At 37.7% G+C, this 21,523-nt stretch overlaps 1 protein-coding gene across 1 annotated transcript; it reads left to right on the top strand.

Moving 5' to 3' along the window:
• Positions 1–427: 427 nt before the first annotated feature.
• LOC116249194 (DEAD-box ATP-dependent RNA helicase 38) lies at positions 428–20,807 on the top strand. The gene is made up of 8 exons (XM_031622381.2): positions 428–743; positions 1,568–1,861; positions 1,957–2,160; positions 3,178–3,243; positions 18,879–19,280; positions 19,371–19,476; positions 20,216–20,301; positions 20,413–20,807. Exons 1-8 carry the CDS (start codon positions 537–539, stop codon positions 20,473–20,475), a joined length of 1,428 nt encoding a protein of 475 aa, XP_031478241.1. The 5' UTR covers positions 428–536; the 3' UTR covers positions 20,476–20,807.
• Positions 20,808–21,523: the final 716 nt, after the last annotated feature.

Genomic DNA, 21,523 nt, shown 5'->3' with positions numbered 1-21,523 from the left:
GCCACTTCATGAAGCTAACTCTCGCTAAACTACAGGAACCGACACTAAGTAAGGGCGGTTAGATAAAAACTTTGCAAAGGTGGTGTGAGAATTTTTAAATTTTTTTATAAGTGAGGGGTTTTTTGGTATTTTTCTTCTCTAAAATATAAACTGAAAATTCAATCGAACAAAATTTATGGTTGGATAGAGATCAGTTTCCAATTTTAGTGGCTGCTAGCTCCTGTGTGTTGAACTAATGGAGCGTAGTATTCAAATTAAAAGGTGTACCCACACAGATTAGAACCTCAATGCAAAGAAAATTCCAAAAAACCTTCTGACTTGCTCACGAAGGGAAGAAAAAGGCAAAGAAAAGAAAGGAACGGAACGGATTAACATGTAGTCGTTGGATCTGGATAAAAAAAAGGTAACCCGATCCTTTAACCACCTAGACCGCGTAGAATCACCGCCATGACTGTTTGCATTTGAGTCCAGGCGCTTCTCACCCCACCGAGGGAATCGAGAACCCTAAACTCAGAGTCCTCAGTCTTTGCAATTCCATGGCGGATCTTGACAAGCCGGCTCCCGAGCCAAAGCGCTCTTGGGCGGACGAAGCGGAAAACGTTCCACCGTCGTCGTCCGAGACGACGGAGACAGTTGCGACACCGCCGATCGCCGAGGCAGTTGATCGGCTCTCGATCGGAGGAGAAGACAAGACGGAGGAGACCAAAGGGTTGGATTTGTCAGATGATTCCGAAATCAAAGCTGTAAATCCTTCTTCTCTAGTTGTTTTCTTTTCCGAAATGCAGGTCTTTCCATCTCGTGAGTTGGTATAGAGTTAAATGACATTTATGATCTTAATGCAATGTTAAATGCATCGCAATCTTTTGGTTCTTCCATGAACTAGAGTTATAGTTTGGTCTTCCTTTTCTTGATGGGCGAATGAGAATAATTGCCTTAGTGGGTATTACCGCTTTATAACTTGCACTGTTGGTTCTTTCGGCAAGGCACATTATAGAGGTTTCACTACTAGATTGTAGATCGTTTTATTTGATATATCGCGGCAGTTTGGATGTTCACCATAAAATAATGGGATGGGATCGTCAAGTCTTTGTAATGTCGTTTCATGATAATAGTTTTGCTTTTATTGGTGTCTCGTTGTAATAGTTGAGAGTTGAGACTGCACTTCCAGCCGACCCACTTCATTAACTAGATTGGGTTTTCATTCTGCTTTCTCTACAAAGTTTGGTGATGATCATCTGGAAAGCTCTTTACGACGTCCGTTGTTTATGGGTTTCCCTTCACATATCTCTGTGGGGGTTTGGGTATCTCACACGGTCTTAGAGGGTTTGCGGAGTTATCAATCAAAGAGTGAGCTAGTTAAGCAGTTTTACATCAATTGAATGCAGGATAGAGTTTTCCAGTTGTACTTTTCAGTTTCCTTTTCATCACAACAAAAGCTACGTACGAGTTGTTCCGTTTGAATGAGTTTTATCCCAGATGTTTTGATCTTTATCTTTCTTTACTGTTTTGTTCCTCCTTTGAAGCTTATACCGGAGTTAGTAACATATATCTTGGTCCTCTAATGTAGGTTACCACTGGAAATACAATATATGCCTCTGCGTCAACTTTCGAGGAGTTGAATTTGTCTCAGGAGCTCCTTAAAGGGTTGTATTCAGAGATGAACTTTAGTAAGCCAAGCAGGATACAGGCCGTTAGTCTTCCAATGATCCTAACGCCACCATATCGTAATTTGATAGCACAAGCACATAATGGTACTGGAAAGACCACATGTTTTACTCTTGGTATGTTGGGTCGAGTGGATATGAAACAAAAGGTGCCTCAAGCAATTTGTGTCTGCCCAACAAGAGAACTAGCGATTCAGGTGTGTGCTATATCCATTCTCCCTTAATTGTTTACTTCAGGTTATGCAAAAGTTCCATTTATTTCATGTGTTCTGAGCAAGAGATGTGAATGCAGAATGAAGAAGTGTTGCTAAGGCTGGGCAAGTATACTGGTGTAACTTCGTTATGTGCTGTAGCTGGGCTGCCACGAACTCCTATCACAGCACAGGTTGTAATTGGGACTCCTGGCACACTAAAGAGGTGTATCACATCAGGACAGTTGAGTACACGTTATATGAAGATACTTGTATTTGATGAAGCTGATCACATGTTGGCCGAGGTACTCACAGAATTTAGTTCTTATTGTTTTCTTGTTATTGAAGAGAAAATGAATACTATATGGTGGCTTATTTGTTTGTTTGTTTGTTTTTTTTTTTACTTTTATTTTCCGGTCCTTGACCTGGATAATCAAATACAAGCTTCTTTTCCTATTCATTTAGGAGGAAATCTAGGGTGTGGGTGGGGAGCTGTCGTCTGATTTCTCTGTTATGCTTAAGCCTGATGTTTGTGAAGTGGCTACCTTAAAATTTTGATTGAATTCAAGTTTTGTCCTAAACCTGCTTTCTTCTTTTCTGCTGAACAACCACAGTACTTTTATTTCAAGATGCTGGAATGACATTATATTTCTTAGAAGCCTATATATATTATATATGTTTTGTTATTGGTGTATCTGATATCTAGCGACAAATTTGTGATGTTGTCATCATTTTGAAGCCAACCAACAATACCTGCAAAATATTGTAATATTTTCTAAATACTGCCGGAAATGAGTATCTCACAGTATTATCACAAAAAGTTCCTTACATTTCCCTCAAACTTTTAGATATCTTTTTTTTTCATACTGTAATAATGTATTTTGTCCTTTTATGTTTTCGTTTGTTTACCAGTTTCTACATTTTTTTTTTGCAAGAAAAAGTGCTTGTCTTGTAGTTTTATTATTCTTTTATGTTTTTCAAGGTCCTAATGGTTCTGAGATTGTCCCAATATTCTCCTGAGAAAATTCACATCCTAAAATTGGCGAGGACGATACTAATAACATACATCTCTTTCTCTCTCTCTCCCTCCCTCTGTTTCTGTCTCTCTCTCTCTCTCTATATATATATATATGCACACACACACACACAGACACACACACATGCATAATATGCACTCACATATATATCTCTGTGTGTGTGTGTTGTATTTGTGGATAATTATTTAGATGATGTCAGATGAACAAGATTCACTTTGGAGCCTGGAAGACATATTGATCTCTTCCTATTTAGACTGGATTTCTAATGTTTGTTTTATGATATAGGATGGATTTCAAGATGATTCTTTGCGGATCATGAAGTACATTGAGAGAAGCACTGCAAATTGCCAGGTTTGTGTTTTTTTTTCACTTTAGTAGTGTGCTTTACTGTTTGAGATATTCTAGATCTGCATTTTTGTGGTGTGATTGAACATTTTAGTTCTTCTTGTAGACATAGGTTGCTTTTCTTATTATACACTTATTTTTCTTTCAAGTTTTAAGAAGTTGTGTCAGAAACAGAGCCTTTCTTTAAGAGATTGATAGAGTTATTGTTTTCAGCGTGCAAAAAAACTCAGATGAGCAATATAGTCCAATTCTGATGCTTAATTTGTACTGTAGGTTTCTGTTGGCCTTCTCTTTTATGGTGTTGATAAGTATGTAAAATTGACAACTGAGTAGATTCCAGCAAAATAGGTAAAACTGTAGTAGTATGAGTCTTTGTTATTTTCTATCTACTAATCCCACCTTGTCAAGTTTGCATAGGTAAGGGAGCAAATTATGTTTTTTTTTTTGGGGGTCATCAAATAAGTGCTGTCTAAACCATAGTTCCTAACTGCTATGCATATAAGGACCATCCAGAATCTAATATTGCAAGCCTTCCCTTGTATGCCCTGTCCTTGTGAGTCTTAAAACAAGAAGGAATAAAAAGAAAAACTCACCTTTAGGGTGGCTAGGATGTCCTGTCCTTTTGTTATGAAGTATGAACTAATGTTGTGCATTAGGCGAAGAAAAGATATCCAAAATGCATCATAACTTGTGTTGCCATTTTTCAGTCTGTGAAACATGAAGAAGAAGGGACATCAATGGACATTCTTCACCATACATAGAAAAAAAAAATCAAGCGTGATAGGTTTTGTTTGTTTTCAGTCTGCTACTCATTAAACTCAAAGAATAGAGAGAACAGATGTAGGAACTTTTATCATGAACATAGGTATCACGATCAGGTTGTAGAACCCAAATCTGTGAAAGAACTTTTATCATTATTGGAAGCCTGAAAGGCTCTGCTTAAATTTGGAATCATTTGAAAAACTTACGAAATTTTGCTACTTCATGATTTCTTCTTATAGTCTCTGATAGGGGTAATTTTGCTACTTCTTTATTTCTTTGAATTAAGACGGGTTCACCCAAAATAGTTCGTTGTCATTTTAGAAATGTTAAAATTGGTTTGCTGTTACCTTCGTTGGGATGTAATAAGTAGTAAGGTGTCATATGTGTATATATGTATCTGCCAAAGCCGCAAATATGACTGTTTTGTTAGAAAAACATGAAGAAGCAGGAAAAAATAGAAAAAAGGGAAAAAGGAAAAAAAGTGTGATATTTTTTAAAAATGCCGAAATGAAAAGTCATATTTTTCTCATTTTATTTGGAGAAGTTGTTTTTACTTTTTAGTTTGTTTATATAATATTTTAATAACTGCTTTGGATTTTGATCAATGTTTCTGTAAGAAAATTGGTAGAAAATTAAAATGTCATAAAATTTATGTTTCTGAGTTCTTGAGATCTTCCCATGTTTATTACGTGTGAAAAACCTCGCTGATATACAAAGACGGTGTTTGTGACAACAGTACTTATAGTTCTGAAGAACTTCTCACATGGGGTTTTCTTGCTAACCTTTGTTTTGTCTAAAATCATTTTCTTTTTCTTGGGAGAATTCAAAAATTAAAATAATACGAAGAGCGATTGGAAAAATTATAAAGATTACCAATTTTTCAAGCATTGAACCTTTTCTTCTTTCAACGTTTTAATTATAAATGTCTTTATGCTGTGTTTTTCGATGTGTCGCTACTGATTGACAATTCAGAGTCCTCTCTCTCTCTCTCTCTCTCTCTTACATTGTCTATCAAGAATGAAACAAAAAATCAGCAATATTTAGTGCTATATGGTGAAAATATTATGGATTTATTTTGGCATTATTTTTGTGAGGTTTTTGACAAAATATTTTTGATATACTCAAACTTTTTTGGTTGTTTTCTTTAATAGTTTGATAACTATCGTAAATTGTTGTTAGTATTTCTGTCAGGAAAATTAGTAAAAAACTCATAATTATGTAATTTTTAGTTATTTCATAATTTTAGTGAATTTCTGGGATTTTCTTGAAGTAAACAAAATTTCCTATTAATCCTTGAGAAAAGCCTCGTAGATAAAAACATGACAACCATCTCCCTCTCGCTTTCTAAGGAGTTCATGATAATATTTTTGGGCATCCAATTGCTTTTTCCTGTTTTTGGCTGGCCTTTTAAAATGCGATTGCACTAATGAATTCGAAAAAATCAAATATGAGCCCTCAGCCTTTGATAAATTTTGAGCTTTTGATTTCTTTTGTGAAGTTGAATTTCAGAAAACCAATAGGAATCTGGGTGGCCAGATGACCAAAAATGGCAGGTGACAAACCAGAAATTATACGTATATCTGTATACACAGAATTTATGGTTTTGCCCCCAGTTAAAATCTATAAATTATAAAAAATTCATCAAGATCCTGCATGGATTGGATATTATGCATAGTTGTCAAATTTGGAAGGCAGGCTCATGCTAGTTAAGGTCCTAAAAGACTGGTTGGGATTTGGAAATGAGGACTAGTCAGTTTAAGTTGCTTCTTGTTAGATAATTAAAGAAAAGGGTTAATGAGACTCACAGTCATAACATATAAAGTAGAAAAATTAATATGAGACTTCGACTGGTATGGTGGAAGAGAGGAAGTGGATGAGAGGGAGAGAGATCAAGAGAGAGAACAGAACATCATAATGTTTTGCATTAGGGCTAATCACGCCCAAAAAGAGATTAAATAAAACGGAGCCTAATTAAATAAAACCGAGCCTAACAGAGACATAGAGTACTATCATAAATAACATCAAGTCATAGTTACCGATTACATATCACCTCAGAAAGATAGAAATTTAAGCATATAAGATTTTTCAAGGATTCACATATAACATCTTTAGTCTTAAAAAAAAGTGCAATATATGCTCCAGAGTTCACATTTAACATCACTGGTCTACTTAAAAAAGGTGCAGTACATGCATACAACATATGTATATACGTACATACATAAACATATATAATATATATATGTATTGCTTTTCCCTTTCTGCACTTTTCATGTTGAATTGTACCTTCCACTTTGTGTGCTTCTGCCTACCTTTCCAAACCATCTGGAGGGCCACAATGGGCTGACAGACTTACCCTTTTAAGCAAAGGGGTGACTCTGTATACGTGTATGTACTATGTACATATCTACAGGCATGACTATATATATAAAAGAATGTGTGTGTCTCAGACCATTTAAGCATGTTTTGTTATGATTGCTAATTTCGTACAGAACGTGTTTCAATTCAAGTTATTTTGTCTTTAGTATTATTTTTCTGCTATTATAATTTTAGTGTTCTAGGAGCCATTCAATTTTTTGATGATTAAAATAACACATTTAAAACCCAGAAAATGATTGACTTATATATATTTCCTATTAAATCACTTTTAAGATCTTATTGATAAGGTCAGATTGCAATAACATTGGGGATCTCTGTCATAAGGGGCTTGGGCTTTATGTATATATATATATATATAAAGCCGCAAACTACGCTAAAGAGAAAAGGTAAAATCATTAGATGAAAACTATTGTTTACAATATGCATCAGCCCCAAGGGGCAGACTTTGGAGGGGGGTTGGTGCGAGTTTTGGCTCCTTGGACATCGCTTCCTATAATGCGTACCAACGTTCCATAGTCAGTCAACTACTACTCGTCCATTAGCCTCCTTAGTCGGTTGACTACTTAACAAAACTACTCCCTGGTGACTTGCACAATTGCACATCAGGAACTAGTTGCCAAGCCAGGGATTGGTCTGACTAGGTGCCAAGTTTGGCTGCTAGTTGCTGTTTTAGTATCATAGTTTTTAATTTTATGACCCTTTGATCTATCTAAAATCATTGATTCTTGAAACCTTCATAAAACTCAATTTATGCATTGGTTTAACAACTTCTTTTCAACCCTATGGATTTAGTCTGTCTGGTTTCATTTTGTGAAGTCAAGTAGGAAAATTTTGGTCAATATCTGAATGAATGCCTTCCAGTCGTAAATATTGGTTATATATATATATATATGTATATATAATGCATGCAATGTCATGACTGATAGAAATTGGCACCAATATCTGCAACTAGAAATCTGTATTCATGTAGGAAGGTAGAGAGAGAAAGAATGAAACAAGAAGAAGCTGAAAAGAAGAAGCCGTCACTAGCATGGTCTACATGGCCCATATTTATAAGAGAGAACAATTACAATTGCAGAATCCTAAGAGACTCTTCATCATAGAATCCTATGGGACTTCACATATTACAAGGACATTAAATACCTCAACTCAGTTTACAAGAACATAGAATCTTAGAAGACTTCACATATTACAAGGACATTGAATGCCTCAACACAGTTTACAAAAACGTAGAATTCTAAGAGACTTCACATATTACAAGGGCATTGAATAACGTGAGACATCGTTCAACGTGCTGGATTTTGGATCCCGATGGAGGATCCAAAAATTTGTTGTTTAACACCCTCCCTCAAGCTGTGCATGGTTTTGAATCATGAATAGCTTGCTCTTCAAAAACCAAATCCGATACTTTGTCAATCCTTTAGTAAATATGTCAGTAACTTGTTCATTGGTTCCAATGAAAACTGGTTCTAGCTCTTTATTCTTCACCTTCCGCCTGATGAAATGCTGGTCAATCTCATTGTGTTTTGTTCGGCCATGTTGTATAGGATTGAAAGTAATGTTGATGGCGCTTTGGTTGTCACACATTAGTACTGTGCTTTTAATTTTTTCTCCTATATCTTCTAGCAAGTGTCGAATCCAAGTCACTTTTGCCGTTCCTGCAGCCATACATCTATATTCAGCCTCTGTACTTGATCTTGCAACTGCTCTTTGTTTTCTACTACTCCAAGATACCAAATTTTTGCCTATAAAGATGCAAAAACCAGAGATAGGCCCAATCAGCGTCAGTATATGTGATTAATTCATGACCAGCAGCTTCATTTTCACTTTTACAATACACTAATCCATCTCCAACAGTTCCCTTGAGATACCTTAGTATCCTTTAAACTGCATTCATATGTGTGTCCCTTGGTGCATGCATAAATTGAGACACTTGATTTACCGCATAGGTAATATCAGGTCTGGTAAATGTTAAATATTGCAAAGCACCAACAATGCTGCGATATTTGGTAGGGTCTTCATATGTTTCCTCATCATTTATACTCATCCTTTGGTTCAGAACACTCGGTGTTTCAACAGGCTTACAATCCATCATGCATGTTCTATCCAATAGGTAAGAGTATATTTCTGTTGCGCCAAGGTGAGATGATCTCTTTGCCTATCAATTTCAACCCCAAGGAAAGGCTTCCAAGGTCTTTCATCTGAAAGTTTCTCATTAACAGACCCTTTATCTCATCAAAATGTTTTTCCGAGTTCCTTGTAATGATGATGTCGTCAACATATATTAAGAGGAGGGTAATAATATTTGCTTTCTTGAAAATAAAAAGGGAATGGTCGAGAGGACTGTTTCAAAATCTGTATTCCTTTATTTTGTTTGAAAAGCTATCAAACCATGACCGTGATGCTTGCTTAAGTCCATACATGGATTTTTTTAGTTTGCAAACCCATTCGCTAGTCTTTTTCAACAAAACCAAGAGGTTGCTCCATGAAAACTTCTTCCTTCAAATTACCATGAAAGAAAGCAGTTTTAACGTCTAATTCATTTAGCTTGCATCCATATTCAACAACAAGGAATATAATCACGCGAATGGTTCCCATTTTGATTACAGGACTGAACGTCTCATCATAATCATGCCCAAATTGTTGAGTAAATCCTTTTGCTACCAACCTTGCTTTGTGTCTTTCTATGCTGCCGTCAGGTTTGTATTTGATTTTGCATACTCACTTGGAGCCCACTATGTTTTTTTTGTGTGGCCTTGGAACGATCTCCCATGTTCTACATTCATGCAAGGGATCCATTTCTTCTCTCATAGCCTTTCTTCAATGATGTGATTTTGATGCTTGATCAAATGAAGTGGGTTCTTCCTCCTTGCCAACTTTTGCCATGAATAACTGAAAATCAAGTGATAAAGAATCATAGCTAACCCACCTGTGAATAGGATGGCGAATGCGTTGGGATCTTTTAAGGTGGGGCATGTTGTCTTCTTCACTGTGAGCATTTTTGTCCCTTAGTCGTCAATTGTAGATAAGACCCAAATACCGATGTGAATTGTTGTTATGTTCTTCATTATTACTTTCGTGAACACTTGATGGCTGTATTGGACCCTCTTGATTTTCACTTTGGGGCACATCAGACGACTGTATTGATCTCTCTCGATCTTCACCTTGAGGCACATCATTTTTTGAAATAGGATCTGCATTGAATAACTGTGTACTAGTCCAGGGATCATAAGATTCAATGGTCATAGGCATTTCATTAGTGTCATCAACATTATGCTTATCAAAAGGAACATTTCTTGAAGTCTTGATACGTTTAGTTGTTGGATAATAGCATAGAAAACCTTTATATTCATCAGCATATCCAACAAATCTACATTGAATAGCTTTGTCTTGAAACTTGTTCCTCAAGGCAGCATCAACATGAACATAGCATACACTGCCAAAAACCTTCAATTTCTTATAATCAGGTTGCTTGCCTAAGAGTGTAAAATATGACGATTTAGACATCAAGAGTGTCATAGGCAAACAATTTATTATGTATATAGTTGTATGGAATGGGCACATTAGTATCATGCATCATGCTCATAACGCTTTCAACTATATGTCGATGTTTGCGCTCAACTACACCATTTTGTTGTGGTGTGTAAGGACATAAGATTTGTCTAGTTATCCCTTTTTCACGTAGAAATTCAATAAAATCAAGTGAGGAATATTCTTCCCCACCATCACATTGAAAATGCACCACATTGCATGAAAATTTGGTTTGAATCATGGCATAGAAGTTTCAAAATATGTGTACTTCTAATTTGTGTTTCATGCCGGGTCACATGGATACTTTAGTAAGGTCCACGTACCGTGTCGCCGTACCCGTACTCAAAATGGGTACTTTGACACTTGAGTACCTATAGATCCAAACCTATGTCACTAGAGTGCGAGGTGCGGATGCGGTGAGGATATTTTATTATTATTATTTTTAATTTATTATATATATAACAGAATAAACATGTATATATTATTATTACAATTTAGTTATTAATGTATATAATATACTTGAATAATTGTATTGTATAGGAAAATATCATAACAACATATATTATATAAGTATAGTAATATGACATTCTAACTTGTCTCGGGTGTGAATCGGAGCCGCACCCGACTCGATGCGACTCGGGTGCGGCAGTAAAATAGAAGAGTCCGGTGACTGAAATCCAAACTGCTTAATTTTACTTTGTTTTTTTTTTCCACCTTACTTTTTTATTTTATTCTTTAGATGTGAAAATTCGATTGATGTTCATATTTGATTAGGGGGCTGCTTGGTTGTCCATATGTTTAAAGTTTTTCATAGGTTTCTTAAACACACTGCTGCAAGAGCCGTTGATATATATTTTCTATGTTATTTATTTGTTTATGTGGATGTATATTTTTTATTTTAATACATATTTTCTAAGTATTTCTTATTGTTTATATATATATACAGCCGTACCCCCGCACCCAAGCTTTTTGAAAATGGTCAGTACCCGCATCGGCACCCGTACCCGTACCTATGTGACATAGGTTTCATGAAGTAAATCCAAGTGAATTGTGAGTAAGAGTCAAGGAATAAGACGTAATATCGTGAACCAGACATGGAATCAATAGGGGCTGACCCCCAAACATCAGAAAAAATAATTTCAGAGAGTTTAGAAGCCCTTTGATTTATATTATGGAAAGGTAAAACATGACTCTTACAAAGTTCACAGCTCGAACATTTTTTGTCACTTGAAGTAAGAGGTAAGATTGATCTTGAAATGAGACTAGCTGTGACAAGTTTTTCAATAAAATGTCGACCACAGTGTCTCAGCCGATTATGCCATAGATCAGATTCCAAAAATTGGTTAGAGCCTCTTACTTTTGATTGGAAATGGCAAGGACTTGGTGACGCATTATGAGAAAGAGAAAATGTCTTCAATCCTATACCAAAGGTGGACGAATTTTTGGGTAGACATTCCTTGAGGACATACATATTCCCTTGACGCTCCCCTTTAGCGAACATTTTCTTCGTTTGGAGGTCCTTGACATAGACAGAAGAATGTGTGAATTCAACAGAAGAGTTTGTATCATCAATGAATTTAGAAATGGATATGATATTCTTTTTTATATTGGGAGCAAGAACAACACTGGACAATGATAGAGAGGAAGATGACAAAGTAATATGTGCATTTCCAATATGTGTAATGGGATGAGATTTTCCATCACCTGTTATAATGCAATTTCTACCATAATGAGGGGATAAGTTAGTCAATTTACTTGCATTTCCTGTCACATGGGTGTGGGTAGCTGCGCCTGAATCCAAGAACCATTTTTCCTGCTCATTTTGCTTTATAGTCATCTTGGAGAATGCGGCCATCAATAGCTTCTGCATATCTTCGGTGGTGGTTTTAGAATTTTGTCCTCCTTGTTTGTGATCATGTCTTACCCCTTTGTTTTTATTTTGAGGATTAAACCAGCATTGTGCTTTCAAGTGTCCTTTCTTGTTACATTGAAAACAAATTGGTATTCTTATTGAAGTATTCAAATGAGGCATACCTTGGTTATTTGGTGTCAGTAGAATGCCGCAACCACCATGATCAGAGTTCCCATGGTTCTGACCAAATTTTACATTCATGGCTAACACATTTTGGGAGTTCCCTTGATCAGTCCTTTCAATGACTTTTTTCATATTCATTTCGTGTTGGACGAGTTTACCTTGTAATTCGTTGAAGGAGGGCAGAACAGAAAGGACCTCAAGAGCTGTAATAAAAGCATGATAATGATGCCCAAATCCACTTAAAGTTTGCTGCACCTTCTCCTTATTAGAAATGTTATTCCCTGAGGCAGCAAGTTGGTCTGCGACAACCTTAATACGCCCCAAATAATCCATGATAGATGTTGAACCTTTGTTCAATTCTGAAATTCTTTCTTTACGTACATAATCCGAACTTTTGATATTTGGAAAAAAGTATCAACAGGAGTTTTCTGTAATTCTTTCGCAGTACAGTAATCAAAAACTGAGAGTAACACTTGTTGAGATGGAGTGGACAAAATATATGCAACCAGACTTTGGTCACGTCTCATCCACACAACATGTTCAGGGTTGCTGTTTTCTGGAACAACAATGACCTCTCCTGCCTCATTCTTTATCTCCTGTAGAATAGATATTGGTAGAGCCTTTGTTGAACCATCGAGATGTCCAAAGGGGCCTTGACTTCTTATAAAAGGCATGATCTACCTTTTTCAGGTTAGATGATTCTCATGGTTGAGTTTTTCGGTAATAAGATGAGGAAGAAAATTTGAGGACATTCCAGAATGTGAAAGGTTTTTCATGACAACAGAAAGGAAGGGTATACAGGTAGAAGATGAAAGGGAAGGAAGACACGATATAACAAGATGTGTCCAGATCAGACCTGTTTGGGCATTTCGTTAGGTAGAGATAACGTAACTTTGCTATGATACCATGATAGAAATTTGACACCAATATCTGCAACTAGAAATTTGTATTCATGTAGGAAGGTAGAGAGAGAAAGAATGAAACAAGAAGGAACTCAGAAGAAGAAGCCGTGACCAGGATGGTCTACATGGCCCATATTTATAAGAGAGAACAGTTACAATTGCAGAATCCTAAGAGACTTGTAAGATTTTCCAGAAATCTGTGTCTCTCCGGCCTGAAACAAGAGTGATTGAGTAGAGAAGGTAGAAGCCAATGGAAGAGATGAGTAGAGAAGATAGAAGCCGATGGAAGAGAAGGTGCAGTTGGTGTAAGTGGCGCCCTACAATCCTTAATCATTGTTATATTAAGATAACCTAATCAGATTACAACAGTTTGTACAAAAATATGTAAAAAATTACAAGTATGCCACCGCCTAGTATATTTGGGCGTGTGGATATAAAAGAATTGGATCGGGTCTGGACAGACCCGATCCCAGGTGCACAAACTTAACAGCCCTCCTCAAGTTGTGCATGAGATTTGATCATGCATAACTTGTTCTTCAATTCCCAAAAGTGCTGTCCTGTGAGTCCTTTGGTGAAGAGGTCAGCTACTTGTTCACTGGTGGGTACATAAGTTGGCAATATCTCGGCTTCTTCAACCTTCTGACGGATGAAATGTTGATCAATCTCTATGTGTTTGGTGCGATTATGTAGAACGGGGCAATTTTTATCGCACTTTGGTTGTCACATAGTAAGGATGACTGAACAATAGGAAGGCTGAGTTCTCCAAGCAAATGGCGTAACCATGACGCTTCAGCTGTCCCAGCAGCTATTGCTCTATATTATGCCTCAGTGCTAGATCGAGCAACCGTGCTCTGCTTTTTACTGCTCCAACAAATGAAATTAGAATCAAGAAAAAGACAAAAACCTGAAACTGATCGTCGATCATCTGGATCTCCTGCCCAGTCTGCATCGGTATAGGTGTAAATGCAATGTCCAAGCGTAACATTGGGGCCTTTTGAGTAGACTAGTCCATCTCCAAGAGTAGTTTTGAGATACCGTAAGATTCGCTTAGTGGCATCCATATGTCCTTCCGTGGGTGCATGCATAAATTGAGAGATCTGATTTAAACATATACTATGTCTGGGCGTGTAAAAGTGAGGTATTGTAACATACCAATAATGTTGCGATAGAATGTAGGATTGTGATATGCAGCAGTTCCATCAGAGGCAGTCAATTTAGTGTTGAGAACACTAGGAGTAGTTATGAGTTTACAATTAATCATGTCTGCCTTGTTCAAAATATCAAGAGTATACTTGTGATGCGTAAGAGTCAATCTATCATCTGTCCTGTCAAGTTCAACTCCCAAGAAGTATCGTAATTTGTCGAGATCTTTCATCTTGAATTCTTGCTTCAACATATCTTTAACAAGATATATGTGAAGAAGAATTTCCAGTAATAACAATATCATCAACATAGATAAGTAACCAAGTGGTAGCTTCCCCGGTATGATAGATAAATAAAGAGTGATCGAGAGAGCTTCGGAGAAAACCAACTTGTTGTATATGATGAGAAAACCGATCGAACCATGACCTAGAAGCCTGCTTCAACCCATATGGAGACTTGTGTAACTTACATACCCATTTTTGAGGATCATGTGTAGCATAGCCGGGAGGTTGTTCCATGTATACTTATTCCTTTAGAATCCCATGAAGGAAGGTATTTTTGACAGCCAACTGATAGAGAGTCCATCCATATGAGACTGCAAGAGAAATAATTACGCGAATCGTTCCCATCTTGATGACCAAACTGAATGTCTCATCATAATATTCCCCGTATTGCTGAGTGAAGCCTCGCGCCACAAGGCGAGCTTTATATCGATCAATGTTACCATCAGGCTTATATTTCAGTTTGTAAACCCATTTGGAGCCCACAACATTCTTACCGTCTGGACGAGGAACAATCTGCCAAGTCTGACACTCATTCAAGGCTGCCATTTCCTCATTCATAGCTTCAACCCAACATTTTTCCTTACTCGCATGTTGATAACGTTTTGGTTCCACCTTTTTGTTGACTTCTGTCATAAAAAGTTGAAAATCCAAGGAAAAATTGTTATAGCTCACCCATCTATCAATAGGGTGCCGTACGCGTTGTGACTTACGTGGAGCTGCGGTAGGGACTGACTGCCGAGAATACACCATGCATGAGAAGCGGTTATCTATAGGTGGATCATTGGGCTGAGAGGATGAAGGCAGGTTGTCCAAGAAAGGGGTGCTGTCCAAGGAACTACTGACAACTTTTTCGGCCTCATCAACAACTTGCTCTCTCTGCTCAGGCAACATTTCCGTCCCTTGTCTTAAAATTTCAGCATGTAACCAAGTATCATATACCTCATTTTTGTCATTGAGTGTCACAAAAGGCGCCTTTGGATCCTGTAACATGCTTTCATCAAAAAACATGCCGTGAAATATGCACACGCCCAGTTTTAGGATTGTAACATCTATAGCCCTTGTAATTTTCTGCATACCCCATAAATCTGCATAATGCATAAAACAACACGATTTTGAAATTTGTTCCTTAAGGAAGCATCAATATGCACGTAGCACACACATCCGAAAACACGCAATTCCTCATAATCTGGCCGTTCTTGATGTAATAGAAAGAATGGTGATTTTCCATCAAGCAAAGCCAATGACAGCCGGTTTATAACATGGACAGCCGTATGAAAAGCCTCGGTCCACAACGTCATAGGTAAATCTGTGTCATGCATCATGCTAAGCGCACTTTCAACGATATGCCTATGTTTCCTTTCAGCAATTCCGTTTTGCTGAGGTGTATGCGGGCATGAGATTTTTCTAGTGATCCCATGATTTAGTAAGTACTCAGTAAATTCGTTTGAAATAAATTCACGACCACCATCACATTGAAAATGCACAGTATCACTGGAGTATTTATTTCGAACCAAGGCATGAAATTGAATGAACAAGCGGAAAACTTCTGATTTGTGTTTCATGAAATGGATCCAAGTATATCGGGAATATGAATCAATGAACATGATATAGTATCGACTCCCGGAAGAAGAAGGAATTGGAGCGGGCCCCCAAACATCGAAATATATAGTGTCAAAAACCTTTGAAGTTTTTTTATTGATTAATTGAAAAGGAAGGGCATGGCTCTTACAGATGTGACAACTCGAGCACACGCTGGACTCACTAACTGAATTCAGACTGGACTTATCTAAGAGCCCGTCTGCAACAAGACCCCGAACAAAAGACTGACTACAATGAGTTAATTGACTGTGCCAAATGGACGGCTTATTATACACTGTGACATTAACTTCACTATGACTCGGAAAAGGTGAATCTGAGAGGTAAGGTTTTGACATCTTTGGAGCTTCTTCAAGGACATACATATCTCCTTTGCGAATGTCTTCTTGGTTCGAGCATCCTTGACATAAACAGAAGATGGTGTGAATTCAACAGAGGAATGAGTATCATCAATAAGTTTGGACACTGAGATAATATTTTTCTTGACATTTGGAACAAGGACATTCTTTAATGGTATGGAAGAACGACCCATAGATATTTGTGCATTTCCAATGTGCGATATTGTGTGATGGGAACCATCTCCCGTGACAACTGAGCCTTGATCTAAATAAGGGAAAAGACTAGAGAGATTACCTGTGTCACCAGTAACATGAGCTGCTGCTCCAGAGTCCACATACCATTCTCCTTGCTCATTTTGTTTCAACTGGAGTTTAGATAGGGTTGTCATTAAGAGCTGTTGCACGTCTGCTGGAATATTTGATGTCACATTTGAGCCAGATGATGATGTAGTTGACCATGCTGCTGCCTTGTTCTCACGCTTGATCTGGTTATTTTTGTTCTGAGGGTTGTGCCAACATTCTGATTTCATGCCCTCTTTTGTTGCAATAGAAGCAAGTAGGAACCCTTCTAGGCGTGGTAAATGTAGTATTCATGCCTGGTGGTGTTGGGAGAATACCTCTTCCCATTCCTGCCTGAGGGAGTCCAAGGACGGGTGCGATTCCCTTGCACGACGTGTGCCCCTGTAATCATTACATTGTGGCTGCCGAAAGGAATCAAGTTCTATCGTTGTACACGACTAGCTTCGTGCTGAAATAACTTGGCCTTCAGATCTTCAAAGGATGGGAGGACAGGTAAAACTTCCAAAGCTGTGCAAAATATGTCAAAATCTGTTCCCAGTCCACTTAAAGCTTGCTGCACCTTGTCCTTGTCGCTGACCGGATGTCCAATGACAGCAAGCTGGTCGCTTACATTTTTTATTTCATTCAAATATTCCAAAGTTGTACGCTTCCCGTGCTTGATGTCCTGAAACTGCCTTTTTAATTGTAGAAATCGTGCTTTCGATACTTGAGAGTACGTCGTGGCAAGCATAGACCACAACTCTAGGGCTGTTAAATCATCATCAACGCCTCCCAATACTTCCTCTGACAGAGTAGAAGTAATGTAGGCAACAAGGGACTGGTCGTGAGCCAGCCAAACTTCATACTCAGGGTTGTTTTCAGTAAGAGTTTCATACTCAAATCTGATCTCAGTCCCAGCCGACGTCCCATCAGCTTGATCTGCCACTACAGTCCTCTTCACTTCACGGTCGATGTACTTTGGAGGCGCTGGAGTGGTGCCATCGATATGTCCATAGAGTCGATGGCTCTTAATAAATGGGACTATTTGACGTTTCCAAGTCAAATAGTTGCTGTGATTCAGTTTTTGGGAGATAAGTTGGGAGAGAAAACTGGAGGACAAGAGAAAGGAGTTTCGCTGGTCCATGGCTGAATAACGAGAACCGAAATCGAAGAGGAATAATGAAAAGGATCGGGTCTGGTTTGGAGTTTGGACAGAACGGAATTAGGGCAAATCACGCTAGAAATAGGATTTAGGGCAAATCACGCCAGAAATAGGGTTTAGGGCAAATCACGCCAAAACTAAATCCACTTACCAGAGGACGATGCTGAACCTGGCTCTGATACCATGTAAGATTTTCCAGAAATCTGTGTCTCTCCGGCTTGAAACAAGAGTGATTGAGTAGAGAAGGTAGAAGCCAATGGAAGAGATGAGTAGAGAAGATAGAAGCCGATGGAAGAGAAGGTGCAATTGGCGTAAGTGGCGCCCTGCAATCCTTAATCATTGTTATATTAAGATAACCTAATCAGATTACAACAGTTTGTACAAAAATATGTAAAAAATTATAAGTATGCCACCACCTAGTATATTTGGGCATGTGGATATAAAAGAATTGGATCGGGTCTGGACAGACCCGATCCCAGGTGCACAAACTTAACATCTTTATCCTAGAATCCTAGGAGACTTCACATATTACAGGGACATTAAGTACCTCAACACAGTTTACAAGAATGTAGAATCATAAGAGACTTCACATATTGCAATGACGTTGAATAACGTGAGACATCGTTCAATGTGCTGGATTTTGGATCCAGATGGAGGATCCGAAAATCTGTTGTTTAACAATGACATGAGCAATGGTGAAGACTACATGGAATAATCTACTTGATTGATGGTCTTCTAGGTTTTATGTCCATTATTACTTTTATAACGAAGTTGCTTGGAGTCTGGAAAAAGTAACTTAAAATATTACACAGGTTTTCAGAAATTGTTTCTGCTGGTGCGTAGTCCTGCGTCCATGTGAAATAAGTAAATACAAATAAGAAAATGCTGCCAAACTTTTTCTGCTGTATGCTTTCTGGTCCATTTTTCAGTTTATCATTGCTAGGAATATTTCATTGCTTATTCATCTTAGATTTAGTCATTCTATTTTGATGTGGTTTTTTGGCTGATCCATTTATGCACATGTACTACTTCTTAGTAATTTCATGCACTGATTGTCTCTTGGGCATGCATTGCATGGAATAGTGTGCATTATAGTGTTGGTTACGATTACTTTATTTTATGATGAATCATATTTCCCATGAATATCCCTTTTTTAGTTCTGGGTGAATTATGTTTGCATTGCAATTTGACTTGCATAATTTTTACAAAACGAGTTTCCTTTAATGGTGGCAGGTGCTTTTGTTTTCTGCAACATTCAATGAAAATGTAAAAGATTTTGCTTCTAAAGTTGTGAAGGATGGCAATCAGTTGTTTGTAAAGAAAGAAGAGCTTTCACTCGAATCGATTAAACAATATAAAGTATACTGTCCAGATGAGCTTGCAAAGATTGAACTACTGAGAGATAGGATCTTTCTGGTGGCAGAGAAGTTGGCACAAACTATAATTTTTGTGAGAACAAGGAAAAGTGCATCTGATCTGCATAAGACCCTATCAGATGCTGGGTGGAGCTGTACGGCTATATCAGGCAACCTTGAGCAAGAGAAGAGAGACACACTCATCAAGGAATTTAGAGCAGGGTTAACTAAAGTTCTCATATGTACTGATATTCTTGCTCGGGGGTTTGATCAATCTCAGGTGCTCATATCTCGAATGTGGATCTTACGCTAGTATTTGTATGTAATTTGCTTATTTTACTTCTGAAACTAATGGCTTCCCGTTTTACAGGTTAATTTAGTTGTCAATTTTGATCTCCCCGTTAAGCATTATGGCGGGCCTGACTACGAAGTATACCTGCATAGAGTAGGGAGAGCTGGGCGTTTTGGTCGTAAAGGTACTAAGCTACTGTTAAATCACTTCAGGCAGCTTGTAGTCACACTGTATACTGAAAATAGATGACATTTTTCTACTTAAGGACATCCTATTGTACTAAGTATGTTATGTTTCCTCGGAAAACAAAGGTGACCTACCATAGAAACAAAATGTTCCCATTATAGCTATGTGCACACTGTACAGTTCTGTATGCATTAGGTGATCCTGGTGGCAGGTGCTGTTGGAGGCGTATTGATTTTCTAAATTTAAGAAATGTTGCAAGTTCTCTATCACCCTTTTTGCTCTTCCCAGTTCATATGACATACAGTACTGTTCGGTGTCTTTGATTTAGTTAAGGGCATTTTTTAGTCTCATGGGATGTGTCTGCTTGACAATGTGGAAGGATGCGCCCTTTGGCACTCGAAACCCCTCTCTCAATATCTATTTTCTGGCATGCTGCTGTGTTAAAGAAAATTTCAGGTTTTGAGAAGAGGGTCAGGGTACTGGTGGGTCGCCCACTATTATCATCTGTGGAATGAAATGTAGGTTCACTTTTCTGAAAAGCAGGACCAGATCTTTTATCGTTATCATTCCTGATGTATGTTATTAAGACTACCCACGCAAAGATCTCATGGATGTTTTTTCTTAGGTTATTTTGTTTCAGATTTGAGTTTTACGTATTTAGATATGATTGGTTATAGTTGAAAGTTTAAACCATTATCGTCCAAATCTCTTGTTGATATTTGTGATGCATATTACAGGAGCAGTGTTCAATTTGATATGCACTGAAAGGGATAAGAAGGTCATGGATGATATCGAGAAGTACTTCCAGCATCATGTAGCTGAGGTGATTTTCCTTCGAGTCTTATTTATTGTCTGTACCGCAGCATATTATGTTGAAACTTAATTGCTGCCAATAGAAAAAAAACTCTATTCAGTAATTCACAATGATGTGCAGATTCCCTCTTGGCAAAGTGAAGAAGGATTTGAAGCTGCTCTGAAAGAAGCTGGTTTAATATAATCTTTATAAGGCGGTTGACCTACATTGGGGGCACAAGGATCTTAATGTTGCAAAGCTTTCCTCAGTATTGCTCTGAACTTCAGAGGTTTGAATTATAGGCCATTCATCCGGGAACAAAATGGAAAGATTATCCTTTGGATGATATGTAATGTCGATGGCATGCATCGGCAACCTGAAGAGCTCCACTCAATAGTAGCATCTGCGGAAGCAGAACAAACTGGTTGGAGACCTAAGTTATTGGTTTCATGTGATGTGTGTATGGTGCTAAAATTTGGACTTTGATTATGTGGGCGAAAAAATGAGATATCCGGTTGGGGCTTTTTCATTTGTCATTACAGCAGCATATGGTTTGGTTTCCTTAATTGGTAGGAGGCTTTAGGCACTGTGCAGAAGTTTGTATTGTGCAGTTGATGGATGCCCTTGCATTTTAAGACCGGACGATCATATAACGAATGGAGGGACTGCGGTCATCTTAAGTTGGAATCCTCTTTCAAGTCCTTTTCGAGTAAGAAATTAGGTTTTAGCTAATTTGGTCGTCTTGTTACGTATGACAGTTGTTTTTTTTACCATTTGTGTATCAAATAAAGCCGCGCTTTTTAAAACTAGTTAACTAGCGTTATTAAGCTTTAAAAGTAGTTTCTTAACTTCATTTCTCAATTGATAATTCTGACTAGACATTTTCAAGACCTACAAACGTGTTCGTGGTATCATATATTTGTCTCGATATGATCCTGCGCCCATTAAACTTTTTAAAATGGTAATTTTGTTGGAAGATTTTCTTGGTACCCGATCTGCTTATCCAATACAACAGATTTAGGAATGGATTTGTCGTTTTCTCAACCACGCTTCTACTAAAAAATTCAATGCAACATTGACATTTTCAATAATGTATTAGCTATTGCTATTGAAGTGATTCAAGGCTTTGTCTCCCTTCTTACTTATTTCATGCTGAATGTTGAAAGCTGACAAACAAGGCAAAATCTGTTCGAGTCTCGTCAAAACAATGGGTTAGTAAAATGTACAGAAAATGTTCACTAAAAGTGAATAA

This window comes from Nymphaea colorata, chromosome 2, assembly GCF_008831285.2.
Source record: "Nymphaea colorata isolate Beijing-Zhang1983 chromosome 2, ASM883128v2, whole genome shotgun sequence".
Lineage (NCBI taxonomy): Eukaryota > Viridiplantae > Streptophyta > Magnoliopsida > Nymphaeales > Nymphaeaceae > Nymphaea > Nymphaea colorata.
Note: the sequence above shows the minus strand (reverse complement) of the source record. Positions and strands in the feature narration are given on the sequence as shown.